We start from the raw sequence: 18,206 nt of genomic DNA, 5'->3' as shown, positions 1-18,206 counted from the left end.
CTCTGCTCAGTTACTTCATCTGAAACATGAGCCTATAATGTGAGATCACATCACTTAAAAATTCCATACTATAAATTCACTAATGTTAGAGAATTAGTAGAGTTTTGGGGTTGTGTGTGTGTGTGTGTTTCTGTGTGTGTCTGTGTATTCATGACTTTACACATGTGTTCATGGAAGCTGCAGAAGGAGAGCTTGGTGGTCATTTTTCGTGGTTGTCATTCCACCTTATTTTGTTAAGGCAGAATATCTCAGTTTTACCCAGAACTCAGAAAGTGAGCTAGGCTGTTTGGTGAAATAGCCTCATAGATCTATCAGTCTCCACCTTTTCTGAGCTGGTAAATCAAGGATGCAACTGCATTTGACAATTTTAAGAGGATTCTGGATCTCCAACTCAGGTCTCATGATTGTACTGGCAAGTATTTTGCTGGTGGAACTCCTGTCCATCTTCATTTACAGAAACAATAATGCACATAGCATCCTATTCTTGGAACCTTCATCTCAGATTATCTTCTAATGCTTCATGTATTTATATCATGTTCCTTGTCCAATTTGGAAACAGGATTGCTTCCATAATTATTTGGTCAAATTATGTTTCTTAACCAGGCATATTAACTCATGCCTAAAACCCTAGAACTTTGTAGGCTAAGGTGGAAATATTATTATGAATTTAATTCCAGGCTTACCTCAACTAGAGTGTAAAATCTGGGCCAGTCTTTACAAATTGTGAAATCCTGTCTCAAAATGAAAGGGAAGGAGGAAGAAAAATAAGAAGGACGAGGAGCAGAATGAGGAAGAGATGAAAAAGAAGAAATAATGAAAATAATTATAATCACCATATATCTGTTAACATCTTTTACAGTGGTTTCTGAAAACAGAGGTCCTCAACTGTGTCCACCAATCAGCTACATTCTCAACTATTACCAAGGCACAAGAATGATTCAGGTTTTTCTTTCTTTTCTTTTTTCTTCCTTCCTTTCTTTCTTTTTTCTTTTTCCTTTTTTCTTTCTTTCATTTTTCCCTTGAGGAGTTCCAGATGGAGTGCCTATACTGAGAAAGTCTCTCAGACTCTTCCTACATAGAACAGTTATTCCAGGCTAATTAAGTTCCTCCCTTCCACAATCATCCCGAGAACTAGGTAACGCCAAGACTTCTCCAGGAAATCTTAGATCCCAATGTGTTCTGAGTCTTAGTATGTTTTTACAAGTGTGACAATACGAAACATGGATTGTAACTCCCGTTCAGGTTTTTGTGTGCACAAATGGTTGAAGATATATGTGCACATATGTATTGAGCATGTGGAAGACAGTGATCAATGTTACAGGTCTTCTTCAATCATGCTACACATTATTTCTATTTTGAGACAAGTTTTCTCACCGAATTTGCAAACCATTGATTAAGGAGACCAACTGGCCAGAGAACTAGAGGGGACCTCTTGTCTTTGCCTCTCCATCTTGGGAATTTAAGTATACCACTCTGTTCTACTTTTATGTGGATGCTGTATTCCAAGCATAGGTCCTCATGCTTTGGCAACACCCAGTTTACCAACTGAATGGGTTTTTCCAGCTCTTACAGTGTGTGATTTCTGATGCATCATGCAAACACATCACTTCTTGCTTCAGATTTCTACGAAAGAGTTGGGGGTTCCTGCTCTCCACAGATTAGAGTGAGGAACATGTAGAAACATGGGAATAATTCTCCTCCATCAGTTTTTGATGCATTTCTAGGTTCTGCTACATGTTGGCTACATGGCCTTGGAAAAGTTAATTTGCTGCTTTGTGACTCAAACTCATTATTAGAAACTGTAGTTAATGATGATCCCTACTGTAGTTAGGAACACACACACATACACACACACATACACACACACACACACGACATATGGACACAATGCACACACACACACAAACACACAGAGAACATCAATACATACAAACACAGCATACAACATATATACACATACATGGAGCATAGTACATACACACACACACACTCAGAGCATAGCACACACACACATACAAAGATATTTTACAAACTCTAAGCAACCACAGATACAGCCCAAACTACTGTGTCCAGCACAACTATCAATCACTATGGATGAAGATAGAAAATATTCCACATTAAAACCAAATTTAATCAAATTTACCAATTCAGCCCCTCAGAAGGCATTAGAAGAAATAGTGCATCTGAAGAGATTACACACACCAAAGAAAACACAAGAATAAATAATCCTCGATGAGTGAATCAAAGGAAGACATTCTGCATTATAACATACATATAACACATGAAAACACACACACACACACACACACAAACACACATATGTCCCCTGATCAGAAGCTGATGGGGTTTTTAACCCCATAGGAAGAACAACAATATCAACCAACCAGAACCCTCAGAACTCCCAGGGACTAAACCAGCAACCAAAGAGTACACATGGCTCCAGCCACATATTTAGCAGAGGATGGCCTTGTTGGGTATCAATTGGAGGAGAGGCCCTTGGTCTTGTTAAGGCTCAATGCCCCAGGGTAGAAGAATGCCATGGCAAGGAGGCAGGAGTGGGTGGGTGGGGGAATATCCTCATAGAAGCAGGGGGAGGGGAGAGAGATAGGGGGTTTCTGGGAGGAAACAGGGAAAGGGGATAACATTTGAAATGTAAATAAATAAAATATCTAATAAAAGAAGGAAAAAAAAGTAAAAATTAGCTACTAATTTGACTCAGACTGCAGATACTTTGTTGTGCTGGCTAGTTCCTCTGGCCTTGACTTCCATTCCTTGTGAGGCAATGCAATTACCTGGTGGAGCCTTTTGATCATGCAAACTGATATTCAAATGCTTCCCATCTTCTCATTCCTACCTTACGCCATCCACAATAAGTGTCCGGTCTATGCTCCATGATCTCCTTCAACTCATCCCATTCCTCAGGTAGGCTCCTTTACTAGCTCTGGCCACCCAAGCCCTTACTCTTCTTTTGAACTTTAGCAACAGATGACACACACTTCCACAGACTCAGAAATTGACAAACACTGGACTTGAATATGACTCCTGTGACCACTAAATATTTTACCTTAAATGAGCCGTTGGCAAACTTTCCTAGCATTGGTGAAAACCCCAGAGATCTTAAATGTGAGAGTTCTTTAGAGTGTTCTTTAGGAATACATCCTGAAATCCTTTCCCTCTTCCCAGGTTGGCACCTAGATATAACTAACTCCTTTAAAATTTACTTTGTTTTTAAATTATATGTATGTATCTGAGTGCAGGTACTCATGGAGACCAGAAGAGGATGACAAATCTACTGTGTATAGAATTACAAGTGGTTATGAGTCACCAATGTAGGTGCTGGGAATGAAACTCTCGACTTCTCCCAGAGCAGCAAGGGCTCGCAACTAATGGACCATCTCACAGCCCTAGAAATTTCATTTCTATCAAGTTGCACTGTGTGCTGTGATATTGTACATCAGCCACACTTGAAGAACCACTTAATTTCTACAAGATTGTGGAGATAGTTAAAGGAAGTAATAGCTAAAGAATGTTTATTCAGTAACTGCTAGATAAAATGCACTTTTGTTTTCCTCCATGAAACAGGGTAAAATATGATAAATTAAAAAGCAAAAGGCAGCAGAGTGATCCTGGTTTTACTTCAGACCCTTTCAAGCATAAAGGGAGAATACCATATTGTAGCATTTCTCACTTAGAGGGAAGTGCTCAGATGGTGTGGGCATTGCCCTTACCCTGGCTTCCCCAGCACCTGATATAAAGGCGTTCCATTTTAGAAAAGAGCTCAGACATATGCATGTCTTTTTATATTGCTCACTGTTTTTTAACACACTCCCACATATGAGATGGGATGTATAAGCACTCTGTGGAGGTTATCCAACATAATGTTTTTACCATCTTCTGTGTTTGTAGTTCTCCCTGCTCAAGCTGAGAAGCTAAGAATCCTGACCAGAGAGTGAGACACATGTTTTTCTTACAAGAAAATGTTGTAAGAGAAAAAGAACAAGATACAGAAGGAGGAAATTGTATTTATGACTTATTTAACTGTAGGAAACTGAATACACGGTTTTACATGTGTTCCATTGAGTGAAGAACACAAATGGTTTGCATTTTCACAAGGATTAGAAGGAAATGCACTTAGGATACAATCGCAGAGGCCAGGAGCAATAAACCCTGATTTGATATTTAATTTTGCAGCTTTCACATGATGTCCATTTCTGGGACTGGGACTGGATGATATCTAAGGACCTCCCTCAAATTATATTGCTGTATGAGGGTAGTGCACAGGGAATGAAACTTGTAGTATCCAAAATTTCCCTGGCATTTTAGAAAGCTGCACAGAAATCAGTATTTGTCAGTCATAATAAAGTTTATCAATATTGCTGTGTATGGGGGAGATATAACATGTATGTATGCATATGTATGCACATGCCTGTGAACAGGTGGAAGGAAGGAAGAGGGTGTTAGCTATCCTCATTTATCATTCTCTATCTTATCCTTTTGAGGGATGTTCTTTTTCTTGAACCTGGAAGTAATTATGTTTTTGTTGTTGTTGCTACTGTTTTGTTCTAACTAGGCTGGCAACTGGAAAGCTGCAGAAAGCTTCCATCTCTAGTTCCTATAGCACTAGGGTTACAGGTACTCACGTGTTACTGTGTTTAGTTTGTTACATGTACACTGGTATCTTAACTCAGATCCTCATGTTTTTGAAGAAAGCATTCTTACTCAGGGAGACTTCTCTCCAGCCATAAGTGATTTTTCAAGGGTAGACATTAAATGCCTCAAAGGAAACTGAGCTTAGAAATTTGTAGACATCATTTCCCAAGGCCTGAAATAGCTCACTGAAAAGTACTTTAAGATTTTGCAGCTTTGTGCCTTTTTCCTTGAAGACTGCTATGGCCTTCCCATATTTGCTATCCTTCACAAATGACTAGCACTAAGATATTTGAATTTGTAAGAAACATATTTGGAAACAAAAGATGAGAAGCTAGAGTATATAGGTGGACCCCACTTCACTCTAAAGGTGAAAAAGGACATAGATACAAAGATAGAGTTCTTAGTATCTGCTGTCTAAGGGGAAACTCTCAGGCCTCTATAGTCTTGTTAGCCAGGGGCCAGGATCATCCCCTGCTATGCCTAGATTCATACCAGCTGGTTTACATATTCATACATGACAAATGGAACAAACATCCCTCTTTGAGATAGGCAAGGAGATCAAGAGAGCCCCTGCCATCTACTTCCCCAAGCACTGAGGCTTTTCTTACACTTCCTGATCTCTGACAAATTGCCTCTTTATTGTGCATCTATACCACATATTTTCCCTCCTTGTATCTATTGCTGTTACTAGTTTACATGTATATGAACTTCCTTTATGACATTTATCTTTATTTCAAAACTTAAAAGAAAACACAAAACTCTGAAAACACCTGCCTCCCAGATTTCAAACAAATGCAAATTAGATCAATAAGAAAATGACTGCAATTCAAGTGAAATATACCACTTATCCACTAAAGCAAATACATTTCATATTATACAATAAAACCAAACACAATTGTATGTAATATAATTACTCAAGACTACAATTACACAAAAATAAAGTGCAGGGCTGATGGCAATGACTTTCTTGTAATTAAAAATAATGAGACCTTCCATGATTGTATGATAAGATATCAAAGATAGCCCATTTGACAAGTGTCCCTGTATTGATCTGTAACACAAAATGCTGTACCAGATGATGAATTTGGGAGTTCCTCCATTGCTAGGAATATAGACTTGGGATGGTACCCATATCCTGTAATAGCTTTGATTTGGAAACCTCTATATTAGCACATGTTAATGAAGTACACGTTTTATTACCCACTTTTCCAGTTGGTCAAATGAAAAAAAAAAAAAAAAGCACAAGGATCAAGAAGTCAGTGTGATGTGTTGGGAATATCATTTGCAATGGTATCAGAAATGCATGCAAATGTTCCTTGTGATTATAGTGGTCATAGCCAACATTAGCAAAGACCACATGCTACATGGCTGATTTCCCATGTTCCACAGTAAAGGCACCTGATACTTTTCATCATTTCTCCCTGGACTGGAAAAAAATCATCTCCCTTACTCCACTTACTATGGCAATATGGTTTTGTTGTTGTTGTTGTTGTTTGGGTTTTTTTTTTTTTTTTGATTTTTCAAGACAGGGTTTCTCTGTGTACTCCTGGCTGTCCTGGAACTCACTCTGCAGACCAGGCTGGCCTCGAACTCAGAAATTCGCCTACCTCTGCCTCCCAAGTGCTGGGATTAAAGGTGTGTGCCACCATATTTTTCTTAACTCATGTTTCTAAGCAAATCTGATGATGGTCCTTCTCAGTTCTCACATAGAATATGAAAGGGGAATGCCAGGGCCAAAAAGTGGGAATGGGTGGGTAGGGGATTGGGGGGAGGGTATGGGGGACTTTTGGGATAGCATTGGAAATGTAATTGAGGAAAATACGTAATAAAAAAAAGGAAAAAAAATATGAAACCAAAATCTGCTAGCACAAAAGTCTTCATTTTGATAATTCCAGGTCCACATCCCAAGCTATATGGAAGCCGTGCGACTTTCCTGCTTGACCTAAAGGCTGAATCATGTCAACTGAACCTAAGACATGGTGGATTGAAAGACAAGACATCAATTTCTTGCTTCTCAGGAAATGCATATTGTCAAAATACTATCATATGCTGTTAGTTACAAAATGCATCCCACTACTGGAGATATTAAATGCAAAATCAAATTATTTTAACTTGGCAATACTTACAAGCCCTGTCTTTTGCCTGGCTATTCTGTGGCAGTATCTCCTATCAGCTTTTGTCTACTCTCAACTTGGCCAAACATGATTTTGATTTATCCTTTAAGATGTAATTCAAGCCAGGCATTGGTGGTGCATGCCTTTAATCTCAGCACTTGGGAGGCAAAGGCAGGAAGATTTCTGAGTTTGAGGACATCCTGGTCTGCAGAGTGAGTTCCAGGATAGCCAGGGCTAACCAGAGAAACCCTGTCTTGAAAAACCAATATATATGTATATATCACATACCCAAATTTCCTCCATTTCACTCCTCCTCCTCAAAGTGGTATGAGCTTACTGGTGTCACATGTTCTTACTAGTATCACTTTTCACAAATCAGCGTACATATCAGTTTATAGCAATGGCTAATTAATGTAGCCAAGGACCTTAAATACCAACACATAGGTATCCACTTAACAAATCCTATTTACCCATCTGCTCATTAATATCTTAAAAGGGGTAAGCAGAATTAGAAGAATGAAGGAGGTAGTTGCTACAGAAGGAACACATCAAAATACTGCTGAAACTCAGCATCCATTGTTTGGCTTTTTTGAGTTAAAATCTAGAACCTTCTACCATAAGAGGAGCTAAATCTCAAGAGAGCTGCCACTAGAACATGAGCATCATGTTAGATATCTAGGTTGTAGAATAAAATGACTGGTTCTTACTAGTTTACTGTCTGATCACTTTAGAATGAGAGAAGCAGTGAATGGGGTTGGTAGCAGCTAGGACAAGACAACCCCAATTGAGGACATTCACAGTGAGCAACAGCCAGCCCCTTAGCTATAGACTTCCTGAATCTGTTAACATTATAGGAAGAATACCCACAGCAGGCACGGAATAAAATGGTTTAGGGAGAGAAATTCCTCCCTACTTTCTGCTTTACTCTTAACTTCAAAGTAACCAAGTATTGTTTATGCATAAAATTTTAATCCTTTTACAAATCTGTATTTTGATTTAATTTGCATATCCCATTTACTGCAAGTCATCATGAAGAGAGACTCAACCAATTTAAACCATTTTCAATGGGCCTGAAATCCCTTCAGAAATATTTTCTATTAGGCAACTCAATTATATCTAATGTGGCTACTGTCTACAGATTAGAATTTTGCTTAAAGAAACTCATATTCAGAACAGTGAGAATGGGAAGGGGTGGAGGAACAGAGGAGACAAGACAATAATTACCTGTCTTTGATGCTACACAGATCAATGTGTAAATCACTAAAACTCCCCAGGGAACCTTGCTGAACTGAAATGAGGTCCTTGGGCTGGTTATCAATAAAGATGAGCCTCATGCAGCCTTGGAAAGCCTTAATGGGGTTTAAGCATTGGGAATCGGTGAGATTGTCAGGGCACCCTGTGGGACAGAGAGAAAAGATGAAGAGCACTGAAATGATAGGTCATTGATTTGGCAACCTATTGATGGAAGACCTTGAGGTCTAATTATCTTGGCACTTCTGTATTCATAGCAGGGCACACTTGTGTTGTAAACTGGAACTCAGGAAGAGATGCAAAAATGATGCAAAATGGGGATGCTCAGTTACTATAAAGGAGAAAGGTGCCAAAGGGAACATTATTGGTATGATAGTTACTTTAATCCCCATTGTGTGTGTGAATGTGTGTGTGTCGGTGTGTGGGGGTGTGTGCACATTTCTGTGCATGTGTGTATGTGTATATGTGTGTATGTGTGTATGTGTGTATGTGTGTGTCTCTGTGTGTGAGTGGTGCATGCCTAAAAATTCAGCGTTCTTTGTGGTTACATATAGAAGCCAGAGGTTGGAATCAAAACATCTTGCTCTGCAACTTCCCATTTTATTCTTTGAAATAAGGTCTCTTTGTGAATCAGGGCTTCACCAATATACCTAAACTGGCTGGTCTTGAGTTCCAGGTCTCTGCCTTCACCTATAACTTTACTTTGTGTGACATGGGCTACTCATCCATATGGAAGCTTTGTGACTTATATAGGCTGGGTTGTCAGTGAACATCAGGAGCCTGCTTAACTCAGCCTCACCATCACTGAAACTCAAGAAGTTCCATGCCATGCCTAGTATTTTATATGGGTAATGAGAATTCAAACTCAGTTTCTCATGCTTGCATGGCAAACATTCTACCAACCGAGTCAGCTACACGCGCACACACACACACACACACACACACACACACACACACACATACATTGCTGGAAATGTGTTTCCTTTGAAAGGCATCCTTAGCATACTCTTCACATATTTTAAGTGCTTGGGAATGTTGGTTGTATCTCAAAGCACTCATCTAAGTTCAAAATGCAGCTCTTAGTTACATTTTCTAAGGAAATTATGCTCTGGTAAGGATGGAAAATGAGTAATTTTTGGCTAATTGTGGAGCATTAACAAGATAAGCTCCTGAGAAAAGTACACTCAGGAACCAAGCAGGATTTTTGACATGCAGTGCAAAGCAAATCCAGACATTAAGAGAATGATGGGCTTAAGTACACATAGTTGCAGGCTGTAATAGCACATGAGAAAGGTTACCACCACACCTCTTAAAAAGTGTTCTTTTAAAAAATAAAACTGCATTGCACCCATTAGTATCACCTGCAGTCAGCTCAACCTTCTCATTAAGACAGGTGAAGACCAAGCAGATAGATGAGTATGTGTGCTCTTACAAACTTCATCTCAGTAATTTTCATAGGTTCAGAGCACATGGGAATATGAGCTTGAAAACATGGCAATATGCCATAAATACAAGGAATTATTTCACTCATCTCTGATAGACAGTCACTGCAGGGCTGAAGCCTGGCAGCTGGTTAACAGCTCACAGGCACGCTATAAAATGAAGAGATGCTACTGCTTCTAATTGAAACTGTAGAGAGAATTTATGGAAGTTGACTACTATTGTGGAAGCTCATTTTTTATGTTCCTTAAGTTTACAGTCTGCGTGTGGAGAGTTTGTTTAAACACTGCTCAAATCATAGATAAATCTTCATGTTCTATGTCTTGCACCCTAAAAACCCACTCAGAATTCATCAATAATCTAACTGAGGGGAGCAGAACCATTATACTGCAGTGATATTTTAGAAGATTATTGTACCATTATTATTCAAAGCCATTTTGCCTGGGAATAAATTTCTGACTCTTATTTTTGCTCCGTTGCTGAAAAACCCTATGTAATCTAGAACACACAGCGTGCAGTTGGGACCACTACTCAGCATTGATTCCTGTTCATTTTCTTTCACTATGGGCTGCAGTGAACAAAGATTTGAATCTGCACCATACACTCAATGTCTGTAGAGCCTCCTACAGATTATTATTTTATTAATCTTAGAATGACAGTGTATATGAGTATGAGTGCACATGTGCCACAGCCAATGCACAGAGATTAGAACTAATAACTACAGCATTAGATTACAACTACAGCAATTGGTGCTTTCTACCTTCTCTGGGGATGGATCTTTGGTTTCCTACTGAATACACCAGGGCTAACACAGCAAGATCATTATGAATGAGCCATACAGATTATTTTATTTCACCAAACAACAGTTTTATTATCTATCATACATACACAAGATCATCTAAAAGTACATGCTGTTGCTTGGCATGTGATGGTCATTGTGGGTGAAGGACTATCGTCCTTCTTCATGCTAAAATCCAAATGCATTGATCTTGTTTTGCACAGCTCCCTTCCAAAAAGACCTTTAATATATATTCTGTGCCTGTGCAAAGATCTTGGTATTTCAAGATCCACAACCTTAGGAGGAAAGGGGTGATTTGTAGATTTTAGAGCTAAGAGACTGCAGGGTTTGAGGATGTACTCAGTGTAGAGTGTATGATAAGTATATGACAAACTCTAGGTAACTATTGTGGATGTGTCATTGCTATGACTACATTTCTATTACTACGTGTGAGCAAGACAGAGCGTGTGCATGCATGTACTGTCCTGAACATATGGAAGACAGAGACAGAATTGTGGAGCCCATTCTCTTGTCATAGTACAGATTCCAAGGACAGAACTCAAGTCTTCAGGTTTGAGCAATGAGTGTCTTTGCCCATGGATTCCTCTTATCTCTTCAGTGAAGGCTATTATGCAGTACTTGTGTCTGGTAACTTCATGGGAAGGAACTGAAAGCTTTAGGTCAAGGCTAGCTCATATTCACATCTACAAGATCTGAACCAGGTTAAATAACTTTCTATATTGTGTAAGAGAACCATGATAGGAGAGTTGAGTGTGTGTGGGGTTGGGTGCATGAAGACAAGTACCTTTTATGTGCTAAGTAAGCATTCCATTTAACTTCAACAAGCCTGCATTCTGCACTTGTTCATACTTTCCAGTAATTCTGAAAGTGATCATGTTGTCTGTGTTCTACAAAAGTACTTCAGGGAATGTACTTAAGAACTTAAGGTCAGTCAGCTATAGAGAATAAGTCACCTTTAGATGTTGCTTCTGTAAGATAGATCACTGACTACAGAATTAGACATCTATTTTAATAAAAGATACATTTTTAAATACTCAGCATGGGTGAATTTGTAAACATGGCAAATGTCATATAAGCTTTTCCACCTGAGTTTATCTTTGTTTCTGTTCCTAGAAGTGTTGCAATTGTTGCAAATGATAGAAAAGGCAATAACTTAGAAATTGCAATGGCTTCTCCTTGTTTCTTGGAGGCCCTACCTCCTTTCTACTTTTCTCTGTCATCCTCCATGGGTGTGAAAAATCTCTTAAGACATAGAAAAGGAGATCTGAGGCTCACAAAGTAAAGTGGCAGTGGAGGGCCAAGATGTCCATGCTGGCTGGTGGTTTCTCCCACTTGATTTTTTTTCTCCTGTGGGTACTTGCTGACTCTTAGCTCTGTTTCTCTGAGTTTTCAGCTGAATTTCTCCTTTCTAGTGTGAGACCAAGAGTTTGGCATGGCTTCAAGAATTACTTCTGGTGAGTTATGTAACCCAAATCTAGTACCTAGGCCTTGGGTGTCCTTTTGCCCTCAGCACTGCCCCAGATAGCTTACATTTGCACAGTTGTATGAAGTTTTGATTTCTCACTATTTGGTGCCTGAATATGCCTGCCTTCATGCATGCATGGTTATGGGGGAGAGATGTCTAATTGCTAAATCACATGGTAGAATAATTTCCCTGCCTCTTTATTTATTGTCTCAAGGCTAAGGAACTTACCTCCAAAGTAGTAACTCTTTCCAGAATAAATCTGTATTCGGGAGGTGTCTGGAGCTGGGGAAGCAGCATCATTATCCAGTGTGAGAGTAACACGATTTCTCCTGGCATTGATGCTGACAGAATGCCACAGGCCATCATTTAAGCCACTGCCTGCAAGAGAAACAGGAAGGTCCGTTTCATGAAGGTCATCTTTATTCTCTGCCTAATAGCTTAGCATCTTTTTCTAAACCATTTCTGATAGTTTCATCTTCAAAATGAAGGGAACAAATCAAATATGTGGAACATCTCTGCCAAATAAAGAAATGCTATTTATTAATTAGCATGATGATAGGTGGCTACCAAGGAAAAAGCTTAAAAAAAAAAAAGTTAAAACCCCTCACTGTCATACCAGAAATTGTATCCTCAGACAGAGGAGGCATAGGTCATTTTTCCCCTCATACTTTTCTGAAGTTTGTATCCAACTGATAGTGAAATCTTTTGCAAGTTTTTGTTTAAACAAATGGCTCCAAGAGTCAAAACTAGGACTTCACATATTCTGTGTAACTATATACCACTGGGCTTCACTAGCCCTGGAAAAATTTTATTTAATTATACAAGGTTACTTTCTTAGTTCCTTTCCATGTTGCTGTGATAAAATACCCTAACAAAATTAACTGAAAGGATAAAGACTCTATTTCAACTCACAGTTCGAGGATACAGTAGTGACATACTGGCAGGGAAGTCAGGGCAGCAGGAGCTTGAAGCAGATGGTCATGTCACATTCACAGTTAGGAAACAGAGACGGATGAATACATGCTGTTGATCAGTTGGGTTTCTCTACTGTATACCATGCACAGTCAGATCTCCAGTTCAGGGAGTGGTTACATTTACATTTACAAGGATGGATCTGCCCACATCAACTCCCATACTCAAGAAAGTCCCTCACAGATATTCTCAGTCTAACCTTAATTTCTGTAATCTCTTTTGGTGTTCTTGGAGGCTTGCTCTTGGGTGAATCTAGATCCCGTCAAGGTGACAATTAGCATTAATCATCATGCCTACTCAAAGACAGGTAAAAATATAAAATGCTTTGACTATATCCTCCTCTATATCCTACTAGCCTTTCCCATGCCACACATTAGTTAATTGTCCAGATAGGATTGCTTCTATTTTCATGTCCATTTCCTGAAGATTACAAAGCCAGCCCCATAGCAAGGTGGAGGGAGTTTTCTACTGCAATCAAGATACAGACAAATTGAATAGCTGTGTGTATGGGGGGGGGGTGCACATGTGGAGGTCAAAGACAGTTTGTGTAAGGTAAATCTCTCTATATGCTACCTCCATCCCAGGAATCGAGCTTATGTGGTCAGGCTTGGTGGCAAGAACTTTTACTGGCTCAACTGTCATTCTGAATTTCAAGAGTTTTTTTTTTTTTTTTCTAAGTTACTACTAAAACATTGCCTGAGACACTTGCTTCCCCCCGCCACTGGCACATCACTTACAAAGATCATCACTCCTGTTTGGCATCATGGTTCAAGTAATCAAACCTGATCACAAGACAATTCACAGGTATTTGGAGGGTAAAGATATTCCTGATCAACAGCAACCTGTCCTGTTCCTTTGAACCAGATCCCTTTCAGCTGCATGACAATAGTGACCTATCTTACTGAGGAAACTCCACTAGGAATTTTTCATGGAGGGCCAATAACATCCTTTCAAAAAAAAGTGTTATTGATGGAGGCTCTTGGTTGTGTATGGCCCACTGAACTCTAAAAAACATAACAATCATTTTGACTGCTCAGGCCACAATAACACACAAGTGACACATGTTCATCATTCAGATGACCTTCAGTGTGCCTGCCTGTATGATGAGCTGACTTCCTTCTCTTTGCCTCAGTTTCCTCACCTGCCAAAGGGGATTATGACTATACTTAGGATGACTCTAGGGATTATAACTACTACTATAGTTATATGTACAGAAACTCCAGCTCAAGTGTCCAGGCACACTGAACAGAACATATGAACTAACAATGATGACCAGAACAGCAAGTCCCAGACAGCCTTGGGATTGGGCAAGTGCAGATATTAACATCGCATGCCATTGAATTTTGAATGAAGCATAATTAAAAGGCAGAGACAATTACAGAAAGAACTCAAACACCATCCTTTGAATTTAAGTCAATGAGGAAGACAAAGACACTAACAACTTAAACACTGGACACCTAGGCTGATTCTGGGAATAGCATGATAGCTTGTACTTCTAAATTCACAGGAGCTATGATTACTCCCCTCAGCCCAAGACTTACACAAACTTTTTCCAACCAACACCCTATCATATAGTGTGAGGAGCTTGACATGCCTCAAACCACCATGATGTTTATTGATTTAATGGCTGATGGATAAGAGATCATGTCTTTTGGTAGTGTAGCCACAAGTAAGGTACATAAGAACGTGCAACTCCCTGTTCATGCTCCTGTAAACAATACTAATGGAGCCCGTTGGGTTATTAAAAGCAAAGATAATGAAAGTAAAAAGGGAACTAGTTTGGAATATCAGGGATCAATAGGAGTGGGAGGGAGAAAGGGAGAGAGAGTAAGAAAGTAATGGGGATGAATATGATTTAAATACATTATACAATGTGTGAAAATGTTATAATGAACCAACTGCATATAATTAATATATGCTAATACAAAATCAAAGACAAAATAAACACAACAGCAAACAGTTGCAAACTTTCAGCTCTTGGTGAGACCGTGATAACAGGCAGGGAGGAAAGAAGTGTTACTATGGTAAGCCTAGAAATGTTTCACAGAGTAAGAGACTGATTTCATAGCCCATTGAGTAAAAATTCTAGGAGACAGACATTTTCCTAGCTAATAAAGAAATAGTTCACAGAAAATAGAAGAAGATAATGGATAGAGATGCAGACCAAGGAAAACAATCAAAGCAGGTGGGAAGAGAAGCCAGTTAGTTATCAAGGCTTTGTGTGCCAGGCTAGGAAGAGTATTCTGCAAGAGCTTTGAGACAGGGCTCTGGAGAATATTTACTCGAATCAATTACCTAAAAATCTCTTTAGAAGGAATTTAGGCATTTTCACTAAAACAAACAAACAAACAAACAGCAATAACAAGACAAAAAATAAAATCCATGATTTGGATGGGGCTGAGATAATTCAGAGGTCAAAATCCTTTGTAATTCATCCCTCATAAGCTAGAGAACTCACCTAAAAGCCAAAATCACCTGCAAGCATTTATAGTCCCAGTATGACTGTGAGGGGCAGGAGATGGAGACAGAAGAATCTGCAAAAGCTTGAAGGTCAGCTAATCTTGCCTACACAGCAAGTCTCAAACCCATCTCATGACAAGGTAGAAGAGTAAAAACCAATACCCAAAGGTTGTCCACTGATTTTACACCTCTAAAACAGTGCTGCTATATTTCACACAGGAATGCATGTACTTACCTCTTCCTGCTTTGCATTCATCCTGCCCCTAACACACACACACACACAAACACACACACACACACACACACACATACATGCACACACAATGTATTTGGATAATTCTAATGAAATGCAAAGATACAATCACTACTATAGAGCACAGGGACCAGTGAGGGGTCTTCATCTTGGGAATAACTAGGTCAGAGGTTCATATTCTCAGAGGGTTATATGAATGAGCTTAGAGACAGTGCCTCTCACTCCTATCCACTAGTGGAGATCATCCCAAGGGACAGAATGACAAGATAATAGGCAAAATAGCAGCAGGAAAAAAAAAAAAACCAGAGCTGGATGAACCAGAAACTGTTACTAGAGAAACACTAGATAGGACATGGCAGAAGCCCCTGGAGGCTTCACTGAAAAGTCCTCTTGAAAGAAGACATAAAGAGGCCTGCTTGGCTCTCAGTGGCCTGGGTAGAGCAAGCAGCTCTGAATCTCTGTGCACAGAATTTCCACAGGGCAGTTTGAGTACCAAGTACTAAACCCTGTCTCAAAAAACAATATATATGTATTACAGGGTAAGTGAGAGATATTGTCTAATATATATGTATATGTATATATATACATATACAATATCTCTCACTGACCCTGTTTTATGATATTTTTGACTAGCTGCATGGTCATTGCACCCCAAGGATCCTCTCATATTTATGTTTCTGAGCTGAAATTGCAGGCAGGTACCATGGCACCTGAAGAAGTATTAAAAAAGTATAGCAAAGTAAAAGCAAAATTCGAGGCTTTTGGGCCCAGGCTTGGGAGTGTAGCCTTTGTGGCTTAGTGCTCCAGGTGCTGGTCATAAAACAGATAGCGACATTTCTTCCTCCACCCACCCGCTTCCTGGGTTCAAAGAGTGTTCATTCAAAGAATGGCACCCTGACCATTACTGGAACCTGCAATGCAAATGTGCTATCTTTAGGGGCTCTTAGATTGTTAGGGGCTCTTAGAAACTGTCTTGAGAGATAACCTGACACTTGTGACTTTATACTTCCTTGTGACTCTTAACTGGTATTTTTGGTATTTTCCAACAACGCCCTCCCCACCTCCATGAGTTGTGGTTTCTTCCTTTAAATACCCCCCTTACTCAGCTACTTGGGGCGCCATGGTCCTCTACCCCTGTGTGGTGTATGACCATGGGCCCGAGAGCACTCTCGATTAAAAATCCTCTTGCAATTTGCAGCAAGATCGTTTCTTGTGTGTGATTTGGGGTGTCACCTCTCCTGAGTCAGAACGTGGGGGAGTCCTCACGTTGTGGGTCTTTCACACCCAGCAATTTATTTAGATGCTAGGAATCTGAACTTTAATTCTCATGTTTATGCAGAAAGCACCAATAGATCCAGCTCTCTAGTACTTGACTTTCTTGTTTTTTCTTTTTTTAAGTGTTATTTATTTACTATTGGCCTTTTGTATGCTGTGTGTAGGAGCACAAAGACAGACACAACCTTATGGACTCAGTTCATCCCCTTTATGTGGATGTGAGTTTGAACTCAGGTCATGAGGTTTGTGCAGAAAGTGTTCTGATTTATTTTTTATTTGGTTTGATTTTCCTATGTAGTCCTCTGGTCCATGTTCTAAGCTGTGAGAAATCCATTTTAGAGAACAAGTTGAATGGCAATTTTAATTGAACAAAAATCACCAGGAGGAATTTTAGAAATGCAGATTCTGAGCTTCATGAGATGTTAATTAAGAGGGAAACCTGAATCATCTCAGATGCTGAAGAGCTTAAGAGTCACTAGGAACTTGGCTGCATAGTCAGATAGAGAGCTTCTTCATTGTAGCGATCATAAAAAAGATAAAAGCTAGGAAAAGAAAACAGACATCTACCCATGTCAGGGGAACATGGACAAGATCCCAAGAGAGTGAGGTGTCACATCCTCCTTTAAGATGGTTTTCTTTTCATCCAGCTCCTATTTTCTATGTTATCCTGTACCTGGACTCAAAATAACATCTCTAGGTATTCTGCAGAATTTGATTGTTAACAAAACCACATTAGGATCAACAAGATCACTCAACATATATAGACTCTTAGGAACACATAAAATGACAAGAATTGAATTCTGAAAGTTGTTTTCTGACCTGTGGAGATACATGCTCATAGCATTTGTAAGTATGTGTATACACACACAGACATACACACACACACACACACACACAGACACACACAGACACACACACATACACACACACACACACACACACACACACAAAATATCTTTTAAAAACATGTTTTAAGAAACAAATCCAGGAATGAAAATATAGATCAGCATTTGTTTCCCAGCATTCAAAGTTTCAATCTCCTCACCATGCAAACAAGAGACCAAATGACAAGCCTGAAGTAAAATGAACTATTCATAAATTAGATAGAACCATCTCCATCAGCTTATCCCTCCCAAACTTTCTTCAATAAACAGCTTTGAGTCAGAAGGTATCTTTCATGGAAGACAGAAAATGACTACTGCTGGTATCTGAGCATCTTACTGGGGCAACCTCCATGGGTCACTTCAGGGAATTGAGTACATTATTTAAGAACTGAGGCTTAAAAGATCCTTAGTTCTAGGAGGGCTCCTTGATGGTGGCAAAGGTCTCCAATTTTAGCATGATGGCTCAAAATTCAGCAACTTTTTACAAGAATCAAGGTTCACATCACTGTCTTTAAAAGCACAGTATCTTGATATTGACTGCCTGAATCAAATGACACTGGATGATCTCAGAACCAACCTACTTTAGTCTGTCCTCCTTCTTTTTCTACTCCTATTTTTTGTTCACATGAATCAAGTCATATAA

The 18,206-nt window shown here is 39.3% G+C and overlaps 1 protein-coding gene across 2 annotated transcripts in view; it reads right to left on the bottom strand.

Annotated features, from left to right (window-relative positions):
* The window catches only part of Cntnap5 (contactin associated protein family member 5), a 928,932-nt gene that overhangs the window by 417,403 nt on the left and 493,323 nt on the right, over positions 1-18,206 (bottom strand). For both annotated transcript variants that reach the window (XM_029481690.2, XM_029481709.2), the window contains 2 exons: positions 11,948-12,097; positions 7,989-8,160 (listed from right to left, as the gene is read on the bottom strand). In XM_029481690.2, the coding sequence (XP_029337550.1) occupies positions 7,989-8,160; positions 11,948-12,097 (322 nt within the window). The remainder of the gene's footprint in view (positions 1-7,988; positions 8,161-11,947; positions 12,098-18,206) is intronic.

The sequence above is a fragment of the Mus caroli genome, unplaced genomic scaffold, assembly GCF_978045245.1.
Source record: "Mus caroli unplaced genomic scaffold, Mus_caroli_1 scaffold_1, whole genome shotgun sequence".
Classification (NCBI taxonomy): Eukaryota; Metazoa; Chordata; class Mammalia; order Rodentia; family Muridae; genus Mus; species Mus caroli.
Note: the sequence above shows the minus strand (reverse complement) of the source record. Positions and strands in the feature narration are given on the sequence as shown.